This window comes from Numida meleagris, chromosome 6, assembly GCF_002078875.1.
Source record: "Numida meleagris isolate 19003 breed g44 Domestic line chromosome 6, NumMel1.0, whole genome shotgun sequence".
Lineage (NCBI taxonomy): Eukaryota > Metazoa > Chordata > Aves > Galliformes > Numididae > Numida > Numida meleagris.
The window spans coordinates 37,910,928-37,935,308 of NC_034414.1; the positions used below are offsets into that span (position 1 = coordinate 37,910,928).

The 24,381-nt window shown below is 35.6% G+C and overlaps 1 protein-coding gene across 6 annotated transcripts in view; it reads right to left on the minus strand.

Moving 5' to 3' along the window:
* Window positions 1-24,381, minus strand: part of SLC25A21 (solute carrier family 25 member 21) — a 238,127-nt gene that overhangs the window by 103,140 nt on the left and 110,606 nt on the right. For 2 of the 6 annotated variants that reach the window (XM_021401833.1, XM_021401835.1), the window contains exon 2: window positions 2,092-2,140. The exons of the other annotated variants lie outside the window; for them this stretch is intronic. In XM_021401833.1, coding sequence (XP_021257508.1) covers window positions 2,092-2,140 — 49 coding nt within the window. The remainder of the gene's footprint in view (window positions 1-2,091; window positions 2,141-24,381) is intronic. 6 annotated transcript variants of the gene reach the window in all.

Genomic DNA, 24,381 nt, shown 5'->3' on the forward strand with positions numbered 1-24,381 from the left:
TGGGATTGTTCAGTCTGGAGAAGAGGAGGCTCAGGGGAGACCTCATCGCTCTCTATAACTACCTGAAGGGAGGTTGTAGTGAGCTGGGGGTCGGCCTCTTCTCTCTTGTAACTAGTGACAGGACAAGGGGGAATGGCTTCAAGTTGCTCCAGGGGAGATTTAGGCTGGACATTAGGAAATACTACTTTTCTGAAAGAGTGGTCAGGCGCTGGAATGGGCTGCCCAGGGAGGTGGTGGAATCACTGTCCCTGGAGGTGTTCAAGAAACGTTTAGATATAGCGTTGGGAGACATAGTTTAGTGGGGTTGTTGGTGGTAGGTGGATGGTTGGACTAGGTGATCTTGTAGGTCTTTTCCAACCTAGCTCATTCTATGATTCTATGATTCTCCCACAAACCTATTGTTCTTTCATTTTTTCTTCTTTTTTAATTTCATTGTTCATGGACTCAGATTTCACATTTAAAAGGCTCCTAATTTTTATGTGTTTTTTTTTTTTTTTATGTTGATAAAACTTCACAAACATCCTCTTGAATGCTATCCATTTCTAGATCTCAGATACGATTCCTCAGTATGACACACAAAAAAGTAAAATCTGGAATAGAAATGGATGGACCGGATGACAACCTCAAGGGCAGCAAGGACATGAGAAGTAAAATACTGATGGTGCATTTATGCTACAGAAGGACATTTGACACCCAGTTTAGTATAAAGAGGAAAACAGGAAGAGTTAATTCATCCAGAGATTTTAAGAATTTTTACAGCACAATCCGCCAAAATGATGCCACTAAGGTACACCTATGAGGACTACAAGAGAAATTGCAGAGCAAGAAAAAATTTTGTTCTTTTAATTTTGGTCTTGTATCTGTTTTGCTTGCACTCTTCTTTAATTACAGTCTTCCTATGTAAATTATGTTGTAATTGCAGTCTCAGTGTACTTGAAGGGTTACAAAGGACCCAGCTGAAACTACTAGGTGTATTGTCTATAGAGTAAGCAGATTATTCCTGATTAAGAATTTCCTGAGTAAACACCAAGCACTGAGGAGCACCTCCTGCACCTAGACAGCAACTGATGAGGATGCAGCCTGCATTGCTGCTCTCTGGTTTGGGGCAACAACCACAAATGGTATCCTGCAAAAAGCAAGCTGCAGAAAAGCATCTCAAAGCCTTAGGCAAACCTCAGAAGAACCTAAAATACATCTGTAGCAAAACACTGACTCAACAAGGACTCAAGTTCTCATTGACAGCTTCAAACATATTCCAGCCAACACAGCCATTCTCCATCATTTGTAGGGGTTTGATTCATCTCGCAGTGTAGCTTTTTTACTTAGATGAGTGAAAACTAGACAGAGGTACCTATATAGTAAGTATAGATATTGCATGAACTGCATATGGCGTGATATTTTTTCTCCTCTTTGTTCTATGTTCCTGCATTCTAGTTTACCTTTCATATATGGTAACACTCAATTAAGAATCAGTATGCAAACTAAAAATGGAAAAGGAAAAATATATTCAAGAAACTAGGAACACAACTCTTATTCTTCCATCGCAAAAACAACATTGACCAAAAAACATGATCAAATTTTGCAGGTCACTACATCATTTATACTCACATAAACGAATAGTCAGAAAAGAAAGCAGGGGCAAAAGGTAAAAGCATGAAGTTACTTAGCTTACAGAGCAAACACGCAACACCGCATTTCACCATTTTTATCATTCGTATCAGGTCTCAGGGATCTCTGACAATGATTTTAGAGGTAATATGTTATTTCCCAGTTACATAAAGAAGTATTACTGCAGATAATATATATCATAAGCAAATTTAATTGTAGTCATCTTCATACAGGAGGATTTCATTACAGCCTTAAAATACATGTCATAAAATATATTTAACACCTTTAGATGACCTCAAATCAGAAATGTGTTATGTTATTCAAATTCCAACTGTCAAATGCTGTGCATATAGGTAAGTAAATATAAATGCCATTAAAGACAGAAGTTATCTTACTTGCAGAAGTTCTAGCTTTTTATTTTTTGACAGCTCCTAAACTGGATGTCTTCCAGTGTCAACAAAACCTGTCCGAACAGAATCTTACCTTGTTTTCACTACATCAAGGGGATGCATCAGGCAAATTTCTACAAGACCTATAAAATAATAATAAAAAAGGCCTAATAAGCATTTGTACAAACTAATTTCATTTTCATTGACTCAGCTAGTTCTTGAGCTTTGAAAAATAAAAACCTAAATCCTTAATGTTATAGGACTCGGATACCTCTTATATTAAACATGCTCTTCTTCAAAGACTTTAGATACTAAGCTAAGTGATAGTTGTTCACTGCAGAGAGGAAAGTGAGCACATAAGCTATTGAATCATTTTATTCATCATTTCTGCTCAGTTCTCTTAAGATCACCAGGAACATGTGGATGCCAGCATAAACAAATACATTAAGTCTTGCAGAAAGTAGTGAAGGAAGGGAGTTCAGGTTAGCACTGGCGTCTTTGTCATAAGACTAATCCTTAAAGATACTGCTGTTAAGCAAGACAGTGCTGGGGGCTCTGATGAACCCAGTACTAAAATGACTGGCTGTTCTTGAGATGGCTATTTAAGCTGAGACCTTATTGGTTCTTCATCTTGTCCTGCTCCTGCACTAACACTGATGTGCTGTCCACATGTTCCCCTTTCCTGTTCCACCAGCCATCACAAACACTGAAATTCACATACTGGGGACTTTCCATGTCCAGGAGTGGAGGGTGTGGATGGTAAAGGGACAATTTTGATAAAAGGAGATCAGGAAAATCCCTAACGCACTTGCAACCACTGGCTTCAAAGTTGGTCCTATTATTGTTTTCCACCCATTTGCCGCCTCACAAAAAGCCCAGAACTTTGCCACCCACATACTGCCCCTGATCCATGGCATATGCTTCCTTTTATTATTTCAGAGAGCTTCATATTTTCTATATATTTGCTCACATTTTCTAGACCTGTGTATTTCTCTGATCATTTTATATACCACTCTCATTTCAAACAGCAAGCATATAAGAAGAACATATCGTTATCAGTATAACAGTAAAAGTACATTTTTGAGATCTCAATACTCAGAAATGACAAAAACAACTATACAAATGTTTAAGAATTTATAAGTACTGAGCAAATTTGCATCTGTGCATCAAAGATACGTGACTACAGAATCAAAGAATCAGAATGGCTTAGGTTGGAAGGGATCTTAAAGATCATCTAGTTCCAACTCCCCTCCCATGGGCAGGGCTGTCACCCACCAGATTAGGCTGCACAGGGCCCCATTCAGCCTGGCATTGAATGCCTCCAGGGATGGGGCTTCCAAAGCTTCTCTGGGCAGCCTCTGCCAGTGCCTCACCATCCTCTGAGTAAAGAATTTCTTCCTAAAATCTAACCTAAATGTGCCCTCTCTTAGTTTAAAACCATTAACCTTTGTCTAATCATTACACACCTTGATAAAGACTCTTGTGGACTCTCTTTAAGGATGAGAAGGCCACTATAAGGTCTCTCTGGAGCCTTCTCCTCTCTAGGATGAACAACCCCAATCCTCTCAGGCATTTCTTTTTTTTTTCTTCTTCTTCTTCTTCTTTTTTTTTTTTTTTTAAGTTTATACAAGAAAGGAAGGATTAAATTCCAAAATATTATTTATTTTCTATTTTAACTTTATCCATATTCTTTGATAATACAGGTCCTTACCTAAATTAGCCTATTACTGAAACACTGGTGGAGCAAAAATTCTCATTATAGTCAAAGGAGAGTTACCCAATAAATGCAAAAGCTTTTAGCTCAACTTATAATAAATATATATATATTTAAAAATCACAGTTTATTTTCTGCTTAACATACCATACGTACTGAACACATTATTAATGATTGTTATATATTTACCTTAAAGAATACTCAAAGCATCAAAAGACTACAAAGATTTTTGCACATGACTACATATTTAGTTTTTCAAGTTATAAACATGAGGGTATAAGCTGTAATACTAAAATCTCAACTACATGCTTTGAACAGGTGTTTACATGAAAATCTGCAGAGATTTTAAAATGTCTAAGTTGAATTATTTGCATAAAATATTTGATGAAAGTTATAATTTTTCCACTTCTCTATCATTACACTCTAGTATATAATGCTTGTAAAACATAAAACTGGCCAGATAACCCCTTACACCTAGCCTTTTCTGGCTGTGTTTGAATGAAACCATCAAGGTAATATTTGACTATTGTTTTGACATATTTTCTTTCCACCCTATTCAACATTCCATTTCTGCAAAAAAGGAAGATAACACGCATGGCATCAGCCATCATGTACCTATACTAGTAATATAAATATTAACATTAATGACATTCATTCAAAATCATATGATTTAATATTTGAAATATCTTTTCTTTTAGAAAGTTAGAGGTGTAGTTTTTATTTCTGAGTAGGTATATTTATTGCCATAATTATTGCCCAGGAATGACTTACATTTTATTAAAACAAGAACAAATCACATGTCACGTAAGGGAACTCAGACTGTAAGTTTTCTGTCCTTTCTATCCCAAAACCTATAAACTACTCCACAGCTGCCAACAGGTGCTTTACAAGTAGAGCTGCAGTCAAGTGTTTCAGTGCTGGCAGGGGGCATAGCCTATGAGTTTTTTCCTCTCTAACAACCTTCCTTTTCTAACTGCTCTCATCCTCAAGTTTTAGACCTTCTATCTTGTTTTGGCAGATACAACCTACAGTAGGGGGGCAAGCATGGGGCCAGGGACTGTTCACCCTATTCTGTTTTTGTAGCATTAATGTCCATTTTGGGAGAAAAGTGTACAGTGCCAGAATTTGGCTCTATTTTCTTTGTCCTCATAGAATAATTTTTAATTCAGGCATTCTTCCAGCAACTGAATCAGATGAATTCCAAGGTCCCTGGCAAGATATCTGTTTTGATAGCTTCAAGATTCTATTGGTTATCTGCTTTTCTCAGTCTTTCCTTTGTATCATCATTACATGCTAGGTTTTCAAACAATGTTTTATGAGACTCTCTGAAGAGCACCAAAAGAGTGCACACTGTGCAAGATGTTAATGGGATTGCTACAAACACAAGCTACATTTTTCCATCTACTATAGTAGTCATGCAGATCATTACAACATCATACTTGATAGCCTGCCCAGAAAGTGTGGTGGCCTTACGAAATTACAAGCACTCTGAGATGTGCCCAATAAAATAAAATATATTGCTCTTTCTTTAGCTAACGTTCATCAGATTTGTGACAAATTCAATTAGCACTATGAAAATCTAATTAGTTAAGTAGATATGATGCAATATATTTTAATTTGTCATACTGAAAAGACTACTGTTTACCAACTTTACTTTCATGATAAAGTAGTTAACGTAGCTACAGATAGATTGTCCAAAAACATGTTCTAATAGTCCCATTGGGTCTCCTTGGTGATGTCACATGTGAACTAATTCAGGGTGATTTATAATGGTCTAATTATGTTTAAAGCAACTCAGATCCAATGAACTGAACAAGAGCCCAAAGGAAACATAGGAAAGAACAATTACTGGGGCAATCCAACTTCTGTTGTCTTCTGGGTGGGAAAACATTCCTTGTGAAAACTGGATACTAACAACAAAGACAATAAAAATCTGTGTGCAGAAGAAATAACCAGCTGTCATCATTGACAATGTTTTGAATGTACACAAGTGGAATATCAACAGCCAAGAGGTAAGTCCGGAGTTCTGTTACGTAAATCATGATGCTGATTAGCTAAGCCTGCAGAGGGAGAAAATGTCAGAGAATATTGACACCAAAGCAACTCCCCTTGGTAGAACTTCTTCCCTTTTCCAGGTAATATCGCCTGTTTTTAAACTGTTTTCCATAATGGATTACGTTACATTTCCCTCTACAAAAGTCACACTTAAAAGTTCAGATTGGCAGTCTTCTCTCCAAAGTAAACATTTCAGTGACTGGTAAGTATGTTATGTTCCCTTGCTCTTTGTTTCCCTGCTCCATCATACATACAAATCTTATACCAATGATCATACAATATTTCCAGAAAATGCTATGACTCTTCAAAACCAGAATATTTCTATGTTTCACCTGTTCACTGTATAGGAAGAAAAGAATGAAATCTAGCTAACAGTACTTGCTAAGTTGCACAGATAAGAATAGAACCACTATGGTTTTGGTCAAATTGGACAAGTTCTTAACTTCAGCTCTTCTTAGAAACTTTGAACTGACAGGTGTGCAGTGTCTGTGATACACGCTGACCTGTATTCAACAGAAATCTGAATAGCTGACCTTCTATATGTTTTCTGCAAAACACACCCTGAAAGGATGTTCCAGTACAGATTGAGGAGATGCAGAGCACGATCCATGTGTGTTAGTCCAGACAACCCCCTACTGCTCAGAAGTCATTATGCACCCTCCTACCCTTGTGTTACTCATTTCCCTGGAATAACACAGTCACTGGAGAACCACAACAGAAAGGAGACTGGTCATAGAAAATGTAGCAATAAACACTTTAGGCGCTGTGCATTGTATAGTTGGAACAGTCTGTATTTATTTTGGCTTTTACGTAGACATAGTTACAAGGTAAGAAATGATGATAAATATTTTATGTATACTGTGCATCTCTTTCTGAGAATGTAAGTCTGACAGACAAAACTTTGTGTTGCTCTTTGTATCCTAATAAAAACAATGACATATTCTTCTCTCTGTCTGGTAACTAAAATGCTTTGACAAGACGAAGTGTGGAACCACTTCCTGATTATAACGGTATTGATAGAAGAATAATCAATGACTGTAAAAAAAGCATCTCTGCAGTCAATTCTATACAGGCTAATTTTTGTTAACCTGCTGTTCTGCTATATCTTCACAGACACACATTCACCTGTTCTGTAAGAGTAAATCTCAGTCATAAAAGACAACAAAACTCTAGGTTAACCAAAATATATATAGCACTCTACTCCTTTTCCAGAGAGATGGTCACATATTGTGCCCTTCTCATTTAAAGTAGGTGTTAAGTATTTCACCAAGAAATTCTATTCAGCAGTTAGCATGTGATATGCTGGAAAAGATCTACATATTAGCCTTTACTTAAGAAAGTGATGCATATTTTAACTGTTGCCCAGGATTCTATTTAGCAGTTTGGTATGGGATTAACAAACACTACCCTGGAGCTCCTCAAAAATAATTAATTAATGTCTAAGTAATGAGCCAAACCAATGCTTCCATCAGAAAATAGGGAGAAATGGAACCTTAGCTCAAAAAAACTCCATAATGGCAATGCAGCATTCATGAGTCATTCTTCCCTAGAGACCTTGTCTACACTGAAAAAATATGCTAGAAAACGTGTTAATTAAACAAGATGTTGAGTATGATTTTTCCCTTGGCAGGGACAATAATACCTGTGTTTAAAAATGTGTTAGCTGATGATGATAATCTCAGGAGGAGCTCCTGGTTTGCCATCATTACCTAGTGCATCTTAGAAGGCTTTTGCATGCCTACAAGAGGAGCTGGGTTGTGCTCAACATCTTGTTAGGCAAGAGTGTTTCCTTAATAGATGCAGCCTGCCAGTGCAGCATTGCTATCTGAAACCTGGAGAACAGCAGGCTGTGTGGCTTTCAGAAAAACACAAGACTTCAGCTGCAGACAGAAGTTTTTGATGTTTGTTCCATAGCATCTCTGCTGAAAATTGTGAGAGTCTGCTTATAGGGGGTTCTCAGAGCTCTCTCCACTAAAGCAATTTAGCCTCTGTTGAATTAGTGAGGGCTCTTTGGTTGTACAGCAAGCTAGCATATTAATTTTCAAGGTTTCAAGGAAAGGTTACTTACTGGAGAATCACAGATGTGAGGAAGATGAGCTGGAAATTAGGTTTTTTGGGCAGCACATCATCTAGACTGGCTGCTGCTCAGCTGTAAATCCTCTCCAACTTCTGAAGTCCTAATCCAGAGCTGTGGTCATATTATGTACTCACAACAGACAGTTTAAACTGCTCACCATAGACGCTGACAATGCTCACCTGGAATCAGCACGATTTCACTGGTCTGTGCCCAGTTAAAGAAAGCACAAAATCCATTACTAATACCAGATAGTGAACTGCTTGTTCAGTTCTGTTGCAAATAAAAGAGAATGGTAATTATATTCTGTTATTTTTGCTGAGCTTGAAAATTGGGTTACAGCATTTAAGTGAATAATGACAGAAAATGGCATGGATCTTCTGAAATGGCAACGGCACAATTATAAGATAATCAAAACTAAGCTTTCACTATACTTGGGCACAAATTCATAAACATTTATCTGCACTTATAGATATAAAATATCTATAAGTATTTAGGCAAATTTCACCTTGTGATGTCTCATGCATATATAAGTTGCAAGAAGTTATTCTATTAATAAATCAGTGTGCATATGAATATGGAATGTATGGTGAAGTTCTTAATCTTTTTCTTCATGTTACTGATAATTTGTGGGAAAAAAAAGAAAAAATAAGCATAGCCTTAAAAAAACCAACCAAACAAAAAAACCATCCCTAAGATTATTTCTTATATTTTAGTTCAATTTGACTTATTTTTATAGTATCTCTAAATTGAAGATAAATGGTCCTATCAAGCTATTGTATTTCTTTTTCACAGCCATTCTAACACAGAATGTGCTTTCCATCTTTTTCAGTCTAACACACAGCCAAGATGATAAATGTAAATCCACTGTAAATAAAATGGGTGTAATTTAACCAGACCCTCAGGATGCATCTATCTTATATTTAGCAGAATTCTGCAATAATTACCAATGTATTTCTTCACTCTGGGGAAAAAAAAACCTAGCTATAATGTTGAAAGTATGCATGGAAAAGTACTCTAAATTTAGCATAAATTTATTCATTGTTTGCTTTTCACAATGTTTTTGGCACTATCAGCTGAATCAGTATATTATGCTCAAGCTGCCAGCAATACCCACACATTTATACTTGCAGTTGCCTAGAATAGAGCTGAGTGAATCTTTAGATGTGTTTCAAATAATCTCCTCAATGCTCATCTGAGTACTGTTTTCTCTTCAAAAACAAAGGCAATTTTTCAGTTTCATTTGAAATTTTTATTGCTCATTTTAAAATGAACATATTAAGTGCTCAGTTCATAGATGTACCAGCTTGATTAACTTCACATCTATGATCATGAAGAAATGAAGAAGTACCTACAAAATTGACTTTAAAAACATCTACAAAAATTTGGAGGATTCAGTTAGTTTTATGTGTAGTTAAGTACCTTTATAATAAGGCTAAGAGGAAATGTCAGAACATCCATGAAAATCAGTGGCTACTCACAGAAGATCTTTAACTACATCTCCATCTCTTCAGAAGACAAGTTCTTCCAGATTCTGGTAGCACACTGCACCTTCATAAACAAGCAGTTCCTAATACAATACTCACAGAGCCTTTCGGAGTAAAATGCCACGTCAATCAATTGCTCTCTGTAGAGTAAGATCTATAAGATTTGCATTTATGTTAAACTCAAAGAAACAATAGACATAACCATATTTTAAATTCCAGATTCCTCACAATTTTCTTTGATTTAAAAAAAAACAAAGCTGACTAAGTAGGGTTGAATACTACAGAAAGTTTGATTATGCAAACATATGCTATGTTATGTTCTGGCACAAATGATAATGGAGAAAAACACATCAGAACATATGAGAAAGGCTCAGAAACATACTGCATCCTTAGGTGGTATAAATTATTGTGGTCCCCCTAAAGGAATGAAGACATGTCAAAATAAGAAGTTGAAACTGTCAAATATTTTTTCTGATTTCTTAAACTTAAGTGAGGTAATAAGACATGCATCTCCAGAATTCACCATTTAGAATGCTGCAAAGATTTGCTTCACCTTAGTTTCCACCTTTATTCCAATTCTGAAAAAAAAAATAGTTGAATTGGACTCACAAATAATTCTGGACAAGATCACTTAGTTTCTGAAATGATTAGCAATAGAGTTGCTTATATAACTGCTTTTTTTTTTCCTTTATTTAATCTTTATACATCTTTTACTGATCTTGTATTGTCATTAAAGCTTTGTCTTATAAAATAAACACTTGCAGTTTACAAACTTAAGTGCCTGAGTATCTAGACACAAGTGAAAGTCTATATTTTGAGTAAATTCTCCGTTTAACCGTTGACAAATACCTTGGCAAGTATCACATACTATTATGTCACACACAGATGACATTTTCCTTCCATCACTTGTGTCTAAAAAGGAAGTTTTTTGAAACACAACCAAAGGGACCCACTGAGGTCAGCACTGGGTTACTCTATGTTCGCGTCACTACAGCCTTAGATATTTCAGTGCATATTGAAGCAATATTCCCACAATGAAAATGTGTAACCTGTATTTTCTTTGCTGTTATAGTAAAATGCTTCTCAATAAACTTGTTTTCATAAGAAGTTTGCCCATTCATACGTCCCAAAGCTGTTGTAATCTTCATTGCTAATGCTGATCTAAGAGCATGGACATTATTCTATTTCTTGACACATTTAAAGTTCTCTAATGAATAAAGCAAACAGCTTATGGCTCTTGGACTGTCACTTGATTGCCCTGGAGGGCTTTAATGTCTTTAAAATAGGCCTCCTAGTTTGTATTTAACTACCTTGTCCACAGAGGTCTGAGGGGTAGAGCAGATCAAAGATGTGCTAGAAACATAAAAAGCAGCTGTCCTTCATTTACCTTTAATTAGCTACATCTGACCAGATTCTTTATGGTCTCTTTGTCCCACATTCAACAGTCTATAGGCCTTCTGTCCTGTCCTTGAGGACTGTATTATTACATGAATTTCAACAAAATACAAATTTAAAATATTTAATACAAGACTTTGAAAAAACCTTTGGTCTTACTATGGAATCACTGCTACCTGAGGATTTTGGTTTTACGTGCCAAAGCTACAAATTGCTCAGCATTTGGAGAGTCAAAATTGAACGGTTCTTGAACTTCGATTTAGTTATTTATTTATGTTCCTTTGTCTGCTACTCAACATTGCAGCGCATGAATATCACCTGACAAGGAACCTACAGAAAACTGAAAGGCAAGCAAGCACCTCTCTGCCAGCACAGTACTACTGCATTTCCACAAGACACTCCAGAAGAATACAACTACAATCATTGAAATTGGCAATGATGCTAAGAGACTTTCAGATCTACTAACATGCATTTCAAGAAGGTCAGCCCTGTCTTCATTGCTAGGAAGATAAAGAACTTGTTCAAAGGAATCCGATAACCTTCACACCGAATACAATGTGAAGGTTTTATGTTCTTCAATAAAAGTATTTTCGAACACTTAAGCTTTGAATAAAGCACTTCCCATGATGTCAACAGATAATTATAACACAAAGGCTATGAGATATTTATAAAAAAAAGTCACATATTTGCACTCCCTAGTGCCCCTTTTTACATAGATCCCATTACTTAGAAGTCTCTCTACATAGCAAAGGCATTATATAAAGACACTGAGGTGAATGGATTTTGCATTAGGTCCAGTCACAAAAAGAATTAACTAATCAAATCTGCAATCTAAACTATCTTCAGGTCTCCTTCTGTGCATATAACAGCAATTAGTAACCTCTATATTCTATTCCAAAATATAAACCTCATAGTCTTCCCTAAGAAAGTTTTAATTAATCATGTGCCAAACTGTTTGTAGACTCCTGCAAATGCTGTAGTGGGGAGGTACACAAGCAGTCAAAAAGCCTACCATAGTATTGATACAGGAATCAGCAAGCAGGTGTGGTGAGAAGCAAAACTTTATTCTTCAAGAAATTCTGCTGAAGAGTACACAGTAAGAACTTTCTCCTAGCAATGAGGGATTATTGTTACACTTCAACTTTACTCTTCAGTCCTTCTTTTCTAGTATCTGACCCCAGCTGTATAGCTGAAAACTTCAATTATTTATTGCTTATTTCAAGAGGCATGTATCTTTCACCTTTCATTTAAGAGATTTCATTTAAAACAGGAGTCAAATCTACTTCCACGTATAACTAAAGGAGAAATTTGCATGAACAGAATAAAACTGAGTTTAAAAATCAAATCAGCTTGCTTATTTTTGCCAAATACTTCCTAAACTTAAGAATATTTGAATAGTTAATAACAATATGTAGATTTTTTTCCATTATGTTTTGAACCATCAGTATAATCACATGAAGTGTCTAGATGTATGAATAATGAAATGACAGCACCAGCTGCTGTTCAGGTTGAAGAAAGCAAATAGAAACAGGCACAGTATTGCTGAAAGTGTAATACGGATAACTGTAATTTTCTATGTGCTACTCTATGTTACCCTGAAAATGTATAATCTCTGACCTAAAAAATTCAGTCTACAAAGTTGTACAGTTCAGTTTGTATAATTGTTCAGCTGTACACAAAATATTAGAAAGGTAAAATAAAAGCTTGTCCAGTGACAAATCTAATAGCAAGAATGGAAATGTTCCTGAAAGATTAACATTATAAAGCAGAGTAAAACCCCCTTTTTTTTCCTATTTCTTTTTCTTTTTTTTTTTTTTAATTCAGTGAACATAAGTCATTCTTCTGACTAAAAATATGCCAGGTAGTTAAAGAAAAAGACATACAAATTTTGTCAAAAATATACTTATTAGCTATGGAACAAGCAGAGAACAAGAACTTTGGAGCAGACGGCTTTGGCACAACTACTGAACTCAACAGTGCTAGGAAAAACTAGAAGTGCAAAAATCACAGTGTGAGGTCTTTACTCTGAGGTGAAGCAACCAGTCACAAAGTGAGCAGCTATCCCAAGGTGAGTTTCTCCCTCACTTCCCACACAAAATTTCAACAGCTTCACTTTCATGCTGATGTGAACAAAAACATTTCAGAGATATCAAAGAAGAATATTTCCTGTTCCCATCATTAATTTAAGATCTATGATTACATCTCAATTTTAAATAAAATCTACACAAGAATAATGTGTATAAGCTGTAAACCACTATTTCAGACTACGAACGTCGAATCAGTGATGTTGCCCCACACGCAGTACAGCAAAATACATGACACTTGGCAAAAATAATAGCTAATTTTCATCTAGGGTAAGCTCAGTATTGGATGACCAGTAGCTAAAGATTGAGAAAACTGACCATGAAGAAAAGCAAAAATTTGAGAATTCGGATTTGACATTGCTGCACTGTAACATTCCAAACTGTGTTTTACAAAGTGGTTTCGTAACACTATCTATCTCTGCTAATCCGTGTTTGAATGTTCTGGGTTATTTTGTTGTTGTTGTTGTTCATGGAAAAAAAAGATGTAGTTCACACCAAAATAGCTGAAAGAAGTTAGTAAGTTGGTTTTTTTTTCTTCTGAAATAATCCACTAATTGCTGGAATGTAAACTGAACAACTCCTACTTTTTGAATTGGCTGTGAAACAACTCCATGGCTGATAAGGCTTTACAAAACTTCCATGAGAACCTAAGCCATTTTAAGTTCTATCTTCCCTGCCCAGCGAAAACGTACTTAGGATAGAATCCAAGAGTACAGGTACACTATCGCTGCACAAATGCAATAACTTAATTCCAGATGGCTCCTGAAAAACTGTCTTGCACACTCTTTCTATTGTTTAATAATGATTTTTTCCTAAAAGTAATTATAAGACAATGTTTATTCTCATTTCAATTGAGATAACTTTAGTCTCAAATGAAATTTTCTTCATTTATTCTTATGTTTGATATCAAAGATTAAATTCACATCAATTTTTTCCTCTTTAGTGGGAAAAACAGTGATGAAACAATCAAATATATCTGTACCAAAATCAGTTACACAACAGAGAATCTTTATCTTTTACACAGCCAAAATCAGCTATTTTACAGTTGAGGTCCTTTCTTGTAAATATTTCACTAAATTAAAAGAAAAATGTTAATACCACATAAGTTTAGACTTTCACCCAGTATTTGCATATTCCTGAGATTTTCAAATACATTTTTTTCCGTTTTGCCACTACCAACAATTATAATATTACAAAAGAATATATTACTGTTAAAGTTATGTAGACCTAGTGCCACTTCAAGATTTAGGTTTTCATTAAAAATGTTGCACTTATCATTTGCAGGCAGGGCTCTTTCATTTTGTACAGCTTTACATAGGTAAGTAGAAATTAAATACTTTTGCAGTAAAACACCCCTGCAAACATACGCTCATCTTTGATTCCCTTCTGTCCAAAATTTCCACTGAAGCTTGTAAGCATTTATTTGTTGACTTAAAGCAGTGCAGCTTCCTAGCATTTCAGAGAAGTCTGCTAACGTATACCAGCAAGGAACTGGACAATTGGTGCAAAAGCTGATGAACACTCATTATCAAGTATCTGTGGATAAAATACTGTGGATAAAAGATAAAATAATTTCTTGAGTAAGATTCCTATACAAAACACAGTAAAATATTCTAGATTCTTCTTAGTGGATGCATTTTTTTTGTTGAATTCTGTGTTACGGCAATAGGTGATGACAGTACCACTATTTTGTGTTATTTTAACAGTCACTGGTCTTCCCAGTATTTTTCACCACTCCCATTTGCTGGCAGTATATCATGGCAAAGTTTCAAGAGAAATCTACTACAAAGCTACGTATTAACTGTGAAATGACAACATGCAAAGCCATGTCTAGAATTTTAACCTATCTTTAGCATTTTCAGGCGCTAGAACCTTCTCCCCTTTCCAAAACAATCATAGCAGCAGCTTGGCAGCATTAAAAAAACAAACAAACAAACAAAAAACAAGCAAACAAATAAGAAGGACAGAAGGTTTATCTCTATTTAACACAAAGATAGAGCAATAATCCTCCAAGAGAAGGCTACTAATGCTGAACTTGCCAAGAAATAAGTATCCCATATTTTCCACTGAAAGCACGAGGACTTACTACCACTATTGATTGCTATTCTCAACTTCTTCCTTTGTGGAAAGTATTTTCTCTGTTAAGGTGGCAAATGTCCTTATTCTATTGTGCTGAAAGTAACTCCAAATTCCTAAGGGTCTTTTTTTTCCTTTCTTTTTTTTTCTGTTCAGTTTTATAAAACAAGATTATTTCTTTTCAGAACAAAATGAATCAAAAAAGCAAGTGAGGATTCTTTAATCATCATTTATTTCTATAATTTTTATTTATTTATTTATTTATTTTACATGTAAACTAACTGCCAAAGAACACACCTGATCTGCCTTAGAACTAATTCTCTGAACAGTGTTGATGTGATATGAAAGAGAAAGAAGAGGTAACGGGTGACTTTTGAGCTAATTTGCAGCTCATCTACCAGTGGCATACCAGCTCATACTGCCAGTAGTACAGAGCACTGTGAATACAGGATGGGCTATGGATGAAATACAGTATAATTCAGTTTGGCATGCACATCCAGACATAATTAAGTCACACATTAGAAAGCCCTGGTCTTCTGCTCCACTCCCTTTGGTGCCACCCACAAACTCGCTGAGAAGGCTCTCCATCCCATCAAGTTTATTAATGAAGACATTATTCATTGCTGCTCCCAGTATCAGTCCCTAAGCAAAACCGCTCATTACTGGCGACCAGTTAGACTTTGCTTCGCTGATGTCAACAACTCCTCGAACCAGGCCAATTTTCCACCCACATTATTGACCACTCACCCAGCTCAGGCCTCATAAGTATGTCAATAACGTGCCTTCAGGAGATTTTGTTAAAGGCCTTGTGAAAGTCCAGCTATACAAAATCCACCATCCTACCCTTGTCTACAGAGTAAGACAACTCAGTGTATGATGTTTAATGTAACAATTCTAAGACCAAGGACTTAGACGTGGCTTAGGTAAACTACTTGAAAGAACAGCCACAATCCGGTCATTGGTGGGATATGTGCTTAAATAAAATCAGGGCTATAGTACGTTTAATATGTTTGCTACCATTACCATTTGTGTGTGATTTTGGTTCTAAAAGTTAGATATTATTTAAACTATTTTTAAAAATCAACCAAAATATCATTTATGGCATTGCAATTAAAAAGAACTAACATTTGGGGATACAGTAGGCTATATTTTATTTTTATCAACCTTGATGTCATAACTCACTTAGAAAATAGCTTTTAACATCCTCACTACAGCTGAGCAAATCTTGCATTTTAATTAGAACAAACACATGTTTACAGCTCTGAGTTCCTTTAGTTTTTAGTCACCTAATTCCTCTTTTCATTGTTTGCACACTACATTCAGCATTTTCCAGCCTACATTTTGTCTTTCAGGCATAAGAGCTATTTAGCTTTGAATTAGCTGTTTGTTTCAAAAGAGATTTATTGAAGTTCAAGTGAAGCTTGGACACCACGATCATGCATGTAATTCCATTACGAAACCAGAAGGAAGAATCAGAGGACCCAGACATTTCCACACACAAAGCCTTATTGTGCCACTGAAGCCATAAGCAATACAGGAGCAGCACTTCAGCCTACGGATGACAGGAAGCAGTAATACCAGCTCTCAAACACTAAAACACCTACTATGAAAATGCTGACATAGAGGAGCTTACTGCTAAAAATACCATGAGAAGTTAAAAATCAGAACAACATGCACTGCCAGAAATATTTTTATCATCAGATTTCAGCAGAGTCATCTGACCAGTTAAGGCAAACAGCTGTATTCACACAAAGTTATAAAGCACTGCTTTTTATTTTTTTATTTTTTCCCAAATACAAGATTACAGCATTGATTGTAGTGAACACGTATCCCTACCTGAATACAGTGTTAGTGAATTAATAAGAAAAAAGTGATGGCATCTCAGCAAACAGCCAGAAAACTTGGAGTGTAGATACATAAAGTAGTATTAACAGCATGGATATAATGCATTCTTTAAAAACGGCTTGCAGAAAATAGGAGAAAAGTATGCTAGAGAATCTTATATACTTAACTCTACATGATAGTAATAAGTGGTTCCAAGAGTTAGTCATGTTCCAGCACAGTTCTCTGACAGAGTAATAACCTCTGAATCCCACAGAGCTTTTTTTATAACACTAGTTGGTTACCCAAGCTATATTCAGCTTCTTATGAGGACAAAAACTTGAAAGGGATTTGGGAAATTATCTGATGAAGATTAGTTAAACCTAGAATTAAAATCTAGGCACTACAGCATCTAAACAAGTTATATCATGCAGAAAACTAATCAACAAAACCACATTACATTTCCAAGAACAATGCATCTCATACTCAAGCCCTTATATAAGCTGATGTAGAAACAAACTCAACTGTCATCTAGTGTTGTTGTTCTTGAAATAGTTAATAAAAAAAACATACATTGTACAAACAAATTTGTAAAAGATTGTTTTGGATTTGCTTTAAAGGAGACAATATTTTATTCATTTTATTCAGCATCCTTCCCAAACTGTAAGATTTTTATTTTAAGCAACTATTGCAACTAGGACTCATCGAGCTGACAGGTTTTTAAGATCCATTCATGAAATTGTAATCCAAACACAGAGACATCAGATCACTTTCCAAGTTGCTTAGAGAAGGAATAAGTTCTGTGAGTGATAATTTTAGGGAAGGGGTAATGACAAGGGAAAACTTCATCTACCCTACCTGACCTCACTAAAAACAAAAGAATTGGGTTAAAAAAGAGATAACAACAGTGTTTTTATCAACACTGGCAGGATGACTTAGTATAAGTAAACAAAGATGGCTTAAAACAACTTGTTGGATTATCACTTCCACAGTGATATTTTAAAGACGCTGAATGGTGCATGCTTATGGCTGAGGTTTTCTTATATGTTTCCCTCTCATCTTCATCTTTCTTTGTCATCTTAGGATGCCAGTACTGTGGCCAATTCTTTTGTCCTTTGAAGGCGCCTACTTGTGTTTTAGATGTTACTGTAATCTCAGAAAATAATACCTAATTTACAGCTATTTATTCCAAAGCAGGAATGGCCACCAGATTTGAGTCTGCCCCTTGGAGCAAAAAAACTCATGTTTGTACAGTTTGATCTAAACTGAACAGCTAGCTATATTAAATGGATTTCTATCTGTTTAATCACACAATTTCTCCAGACTTCAGCATTTATTCCAAGCATGCACAAGGTGCGCAAAAGTCTGAATTCTGGGGTATCCCTACATTTATTGAAGATTGAGCCGGGAACCTTCACAATCAAAGAGAATCTGTCTAAACTGAATAGTTAGTGTGCATGCATGCATATACACAGAAAGAAATATCTGTTTGTATTTTTGCATATATATGCACAATCAGGCACCTATATGTGCTTTAAAAAGTTGTGTGAGGCCTATGCTCTTTATCACCTGCATACAGACAGGGCAGTATTATTTTAATACTTCCACAAAGCCTCAAATGCATGGTCCAGCCAGTGGCATGTTGCCATCTGAATGGTTGACTTTCCCCTAACTAAGGGATATGCTACCCTAACAGCTTATTGTCTTCCTGCTCCTATTGATAGTCCCATAATTACAGAGGACATTTAAGATGGTGCTTCCAGCATGAAGAGATTCAGAGGCATATTTCCTTCTAATCAGGCACAAAAGGGAGAACGACTGCCATGACAATAGCCCATAAGCTTCCTAAAATTGAAATCAGGTTACTAGAGCTATTATAGATAGGAAATCATCCTACATTATTTTTTCTGTATTTATAAAAAACAGTTAATAGATCTCACAAACATTCAGAAGTCTTTATTTCACAAAATAACAGACTTTCCCTCAAAACTCATGCAGCATTTCATCTCATGATTCTAGATCTACCCCTAAGCCATGTGAAATCATCTCAAGTGTAAACCCTGTAGATCTGACTCCAAGAACCAAGATGCTTTCTGCATTAACTGAGTACTACGCAGCATAAGTATTGCATCTATACTATTTCTAAGATGTTAGAATAATTACTGTAATTGCTCATAGAAGCTTAGAAAATGCCTTAAGCTTACAGATAAAGCATATAAATTTAAGAAATGAATAAATAATGGCTATCAATAATTTACCTTGTAAATTAAATAATCCAAGAGGCTCATCTTTATGATTTTCAACAACAAATTTTAAGACTACAAGTTTCTCATAACAGACACCTATGTTATTGAAATATGAATGTTTGAAATCAAGATTGATAGATACTCAGTAAGTACACAGAGGAAAACAAAATTGTTTCAATAAGTCCTGAAAACACAAGTCATAACCTCAGTTCTCAATATGTCAAAAATATGTCAAATTAAGCTACCAGTTAATTACCTATATATTTGCTTTTTTGAAGCATCTCATAGGCCACCTAAGATCCGAGTAGAGAAACATCAAGTTACAAAAATAATGAAAATCCCCTGAGACTTAAAAATTGGATTGTGCTAGTTGGAAACCTTGGCAATAACATCCAGAAAGACAACCCTTTTAATATTCCTTATTTGACACAGTTGGAACTTAATGCCTCAGATACTGTAAGTAATGACATATTTAATTTGTAGGTTATTACTTCCTTGGAATGACCACCTTGGCTAGCCTATAAATACAAAATTACTCCATTCATTCACAATTAATTCTGAGAATTCATTCTTGCAGAACACATAGAAGTCCTTCATAAGACTACCACCATGATACTTCAGTTTTCCTTGAAAATAGTTGTTGGCATCTCTGCATTTGACAGCTTAAAATCATTGTACAACTCTGTACGGGGAAGTACTCCGTACCTGACTTACAAATGAAGGGGAAAATGATTTTGATGATTTTTTTTGTTGTTTCTTTTTTTGTGAAACAGAAAACTGTTCTGAGGAAACAGACAGTTCTCTATTACGGCTTATGTTAAACAGTTTCTTTCCTTCACTTTATTTGGAATTAAAGTACTCTTTTTTAGGAAAATAATCAAGATTATTATCACTTTAAAAATGATATGAATTTTGAAGTAACAAAGAAGATTGAAAGCTGTACCTAATATTTTTTCTAATAAGCACAGTATATCTTCCAGTAATGTTCAGCATTCTCAAGTGCTATTCACAACACATGTAATTTTTTCCTCTTTTACAAACTAAACCACCAGGACATTTCTCATTAGTTTTTGAATATCAGTTTGCCATGGGCATCATCATCATACTTCAGAATCAAAGTCCATCTGATAAGAAGGTTTGCATGTCTGTAGATCTATGTTGAGCCTTTGCTATTACAAGAGACATACGCAGAGAACACAAATGCTATCAAAATAGCATTCCTTGTTCATCTGAGTGAATGCATCAGATGAAATCACATCAGCAGACATTCAAGGATAATCCTTGTATGCATCTGATAATGCATACACTATACAATGGCAACATAGAAGGTAAAACTTAAGTAATGATAGTTTAATCTGCTGAATCCAGGTAGTTACAGCTATACCCAAACTTTGCACACATTGCTCTGTCATTGCATTATTCTTCTCCCTTTCAAATTAATTTATCACTGACATCCACCTGTTGTATCTTGCCATTTCTGTGAGTTGCTATAGACACAGCCTAGCAGCAGGAGCCATAATCAACTCACAGAAGCCATGATTTGCTAATGTTGTTACTTCTGAATATACAGTATTTTCCTTGCAGTTTTCTTTTAAAATGAAACCTATTTGTTTTCCTCATTAGAATATACTTTGTGTATCCTCCAAAAGCACAAATAAATATCTAAGACATGCATTTTCTTGTTTTTCCCAGATCTCAATTCCAACCTCATGCAACACACACATTTATTAGTTTGCTCCAGGCCATTACATTTCTGCACACTTTACTTACGCTGGCACTCAGCCAGCACAGACTGTTCAACTCCAGAAAGCTCACAAGTTTTTGTGTTTTTTTTCAAACTAGCATGACAACCATTCTGAAGAGCAGCTCTCTCACCTGGTACGTTAAAATGTAAAACCATGAACATCGATGCTGTTCTCTCACTATTTAGTGCTGAAAATGAAACTATTTTTTCAGGTGCAACAAGAGTCATATGAAATCTCCCTAATGTATAGACGTTCTGTAGCTGTATTTTTAATGGAACAGATCCATTAAACTTATCTAGAAATGTAAAAAAAAAAAAGCACGAGGAACAAGCTTTTTAAGCTGAGCCCTGCATAACTCAGGACAAAACCTTCACTCTGACAAATGCTGGGTAATACACATCTCTCAACTTTAGAAGAAACAGAAATAAGGCAGTAGGAGAGGCCCTTTGTGTAGGCAGAACAAGAGATTTCCTCCAACATCTGAATGCATCAGAATAAACTCTGATGCATACCTGGGAAATCCTGAACAGGGAACATCATAATATATCTGTAAAACTATAAAAGTTTAATTTGTTTTCACACACTGATGTAAGAATTATTCTCTTCATTTATTTATCTCTTCAATTATTTATATATTGCCTGAGTAAATTCTTAGACTAAAAGCTGAGCATGAGAATTACCTTAATTCAAATAATTAGCCAAAGCAATTCCACAATACTATGGGAAAGGTTTTGACTTAGCTAAGGAATTATAACCACTTGCATTTCTAGCTTGAAAAAATCCCAACAACTTTCTTGCTTCTGAGTTTTTATCTGCATGAGCTTCACCAGTATCAGTCAGTGATCTGCATCTTTTCAGTTCACAACCCCATGAATCACAACTGAAAAATCCACCAAATCAACAGGGATCAGTACTAGTAAATCCCAAATTCCACAAGTTAATCTGCATTTGCTTTACCAAGCTGAATCACAAACATTCTCCATCTACCATGATCCTTCATCAAATAAGTTTTTTAGCTACTGCTCACAAACCTCTGAAAGACATTAGGGGGGAGCTGAAATTTTGACTTTATGAACAATTTTCTCTTAGGGATTTGTGAGCTAAGTTGTGTGACATGCTTTTCCACTCAAAACCTTTATATCCATTCTTGCTCTGATGTTTCCTTTTCCACTGTTTTTGAGTCCCTTCATGGCAGGTACTCTTTTTAAAAACTGCTACTGGTAATCAGAATTATCTCTCTGAGTAAAGCTGAAAAACTAATTAATTGTTGCTTGTATTACTTGAGAAGCAAGGGACAAAAGGAATTTGGAGAAAGCAACCCTCATTTGGTGTTCTACATCAGTGTATGGTCTTAGGCAGTGATCTCCTGAAAATTTTGGTGCTGTTTTCCTCAATTACTCGTCCTTCAGGTTCATGTGTACATCCAGAAAAAGAATGAGTAAAAAGTTTTCAGGAAAATGCTGTAACATATCTGGATGAGGAAGTAATTTGATATATTAAAAATAATTAAAGAAGGCATGGAATTGTGGATATTGTTTAAAAACCATATTTCCTATTTGCAAATTTAAATTAGAGAATCAGTAATTAATTAGAGAATGAGCATCTGTTATTTTCTTAAATTAACGTATCTAAATATTCATGAAAGCTCACAATAACTTTTATTAATTGATGTCACTAATTGTAGGCTCACTAAAAGTCTTTCTGACTGAGGACAATTCTTCCATTGCCACTTGCGTATCAAAGCATATTATGATCAGCAAAAATCCTGACACAAAAGCATCCTGTACAGCAGTACTTTAAAAATTCCTTTTGTTTTCAGAGATAAAATAAAATGCTATTTTATATGTAATGCTATTATAATTAATAGCACTTTATTATTTTGAAAAGCTTTAACTCACAAATGGAGAAAGCTTTGCAGGCAATTTTCTTGGCAGGCTAGAATTGCTTTTTCCCATATATCTCCCCCCCCCCCACACTTTGTCATGCCTGTTTTCTAGGCTTTTCTCCTACCTGTCACTTCTGTATTTGAATACACCACATTTCTTTAACCAAATGACAGGTAACTCAAAGCAGGAATACAAATAGTGATGTAAAAAAAAAACCAACAAATTTGATCAGGTGTAATCGCATGTAACACTTACAAGAACATGGCTATTCTGCAGTGTAACAATCTAAAAACGTGCACAATTCATAGGCATATTTTTGGTCCAAATCTTAACTACTGAAATCAGTAAAAAGAATGTTATGCCCATGTTACGGAACAATTTCCAGAATTCACAGCTGCCAGCTAAGGAATGAAGTGGCATCTTTGAAAAGAAATTTTGTCAGAGAGCACAATGGAATCAAAATGGGAAGACTCATGTAGTTTTTGCAGATCACTGATATGTTTATATAATCTGCATAAATGTCATTAAAAATTCAGGTGCAATCAGCAGGTGGGATTGAGGCATTATTTTTCCTCAGTGTACTAAATTATTTTATCAAAGTTTGTATATCCTCAACAATGAACAGTGCCTCTGGCTACAGCAAAGACACTGCTTCTTTGCTGTGAAGTATTCTGCCTTCAGTACCATTGGCAAGTATTCCCTGCTGTAGCTTCTGCACTTCTGATTATTTTACGCACAGGGAAAAATAAACTCAAGTGTACTTTTAATCCCGTTGCCTGATAATTTTTGAACCGATGCAAAAAAATATATATACACCTTTGACTGCTCACTAAGTACAGCTTACATACATACATTCTGTAGGACGGAACGGTAAGAACAGTGACAGGCAGCATGTAGCATCTTGTGCATGAACAGAAGGGACATGGACAAACTGGAGCAAGTCCAACAAAGGGCCCCAAAGGGACAGGAATTTCTGGCAGACAAGGAAAGGCTGAGATCTGGCACTGCTCAGCCCAGAGAAGGGAAGGCTCAGGGGGATCTTGTCACTATATGTGAATACCTCACATGCAGGCTGTGGCTGATGGAGCGAGGCTGCTCTTTTGTATTGGTGTCCAGAGACAGGACAAGAGGCAAGCGGAAAAACTGAAATACAGGAAATTCTGTTTCAACAGAAGAAAAAGTCTTTTTGCAAAGGTGACTGAACAGGTTCCCTAGACAGGCTGTGGAGTTACTCAGAAGCTAAGTGGGCATATCCTGGAGCAATCTATCTTACCTGAGCCTTCTTTGAAACTAAGTCGAGCTGGACACAGTCTCCAGAGACCCCTTCGAATCTCAGGTATCCATGATTCCATGATTAACTCACTGACCAATTTCAGTTAAATCTATCACAGAGACAGACATCTTAAAGATATTTTAAATTGTTTTTTTTTTTTTTTTTTTTTTTTTTAAATCAGCTGCAGGGAAGTAAGCTAGACAGGTTTTCAGTCTAATAGTCTTATCTGCTTTTATTTAAAGGGAAATATGATGAATAATTATGTCTGGCAGCAGCCATATATCTAGTTGCAGCCACTATTTATGACTCTATTTATACAGCCATTGCACCAAACTAGCCATAGCTCATACTGACTTTGCCCAACAGGAAAACCACATGGGTGCTAGCCAGGTAACAAAATTACAGGAAGATATTAGGAAGGAACTGAGAAAGCACAGACAAAGCATTCCAAAGCATGAAGAAAGGACTGAAATAGCTGTTGTTCACAGATAATTAATACATTATTACAAATTACTTCATATGAAACAG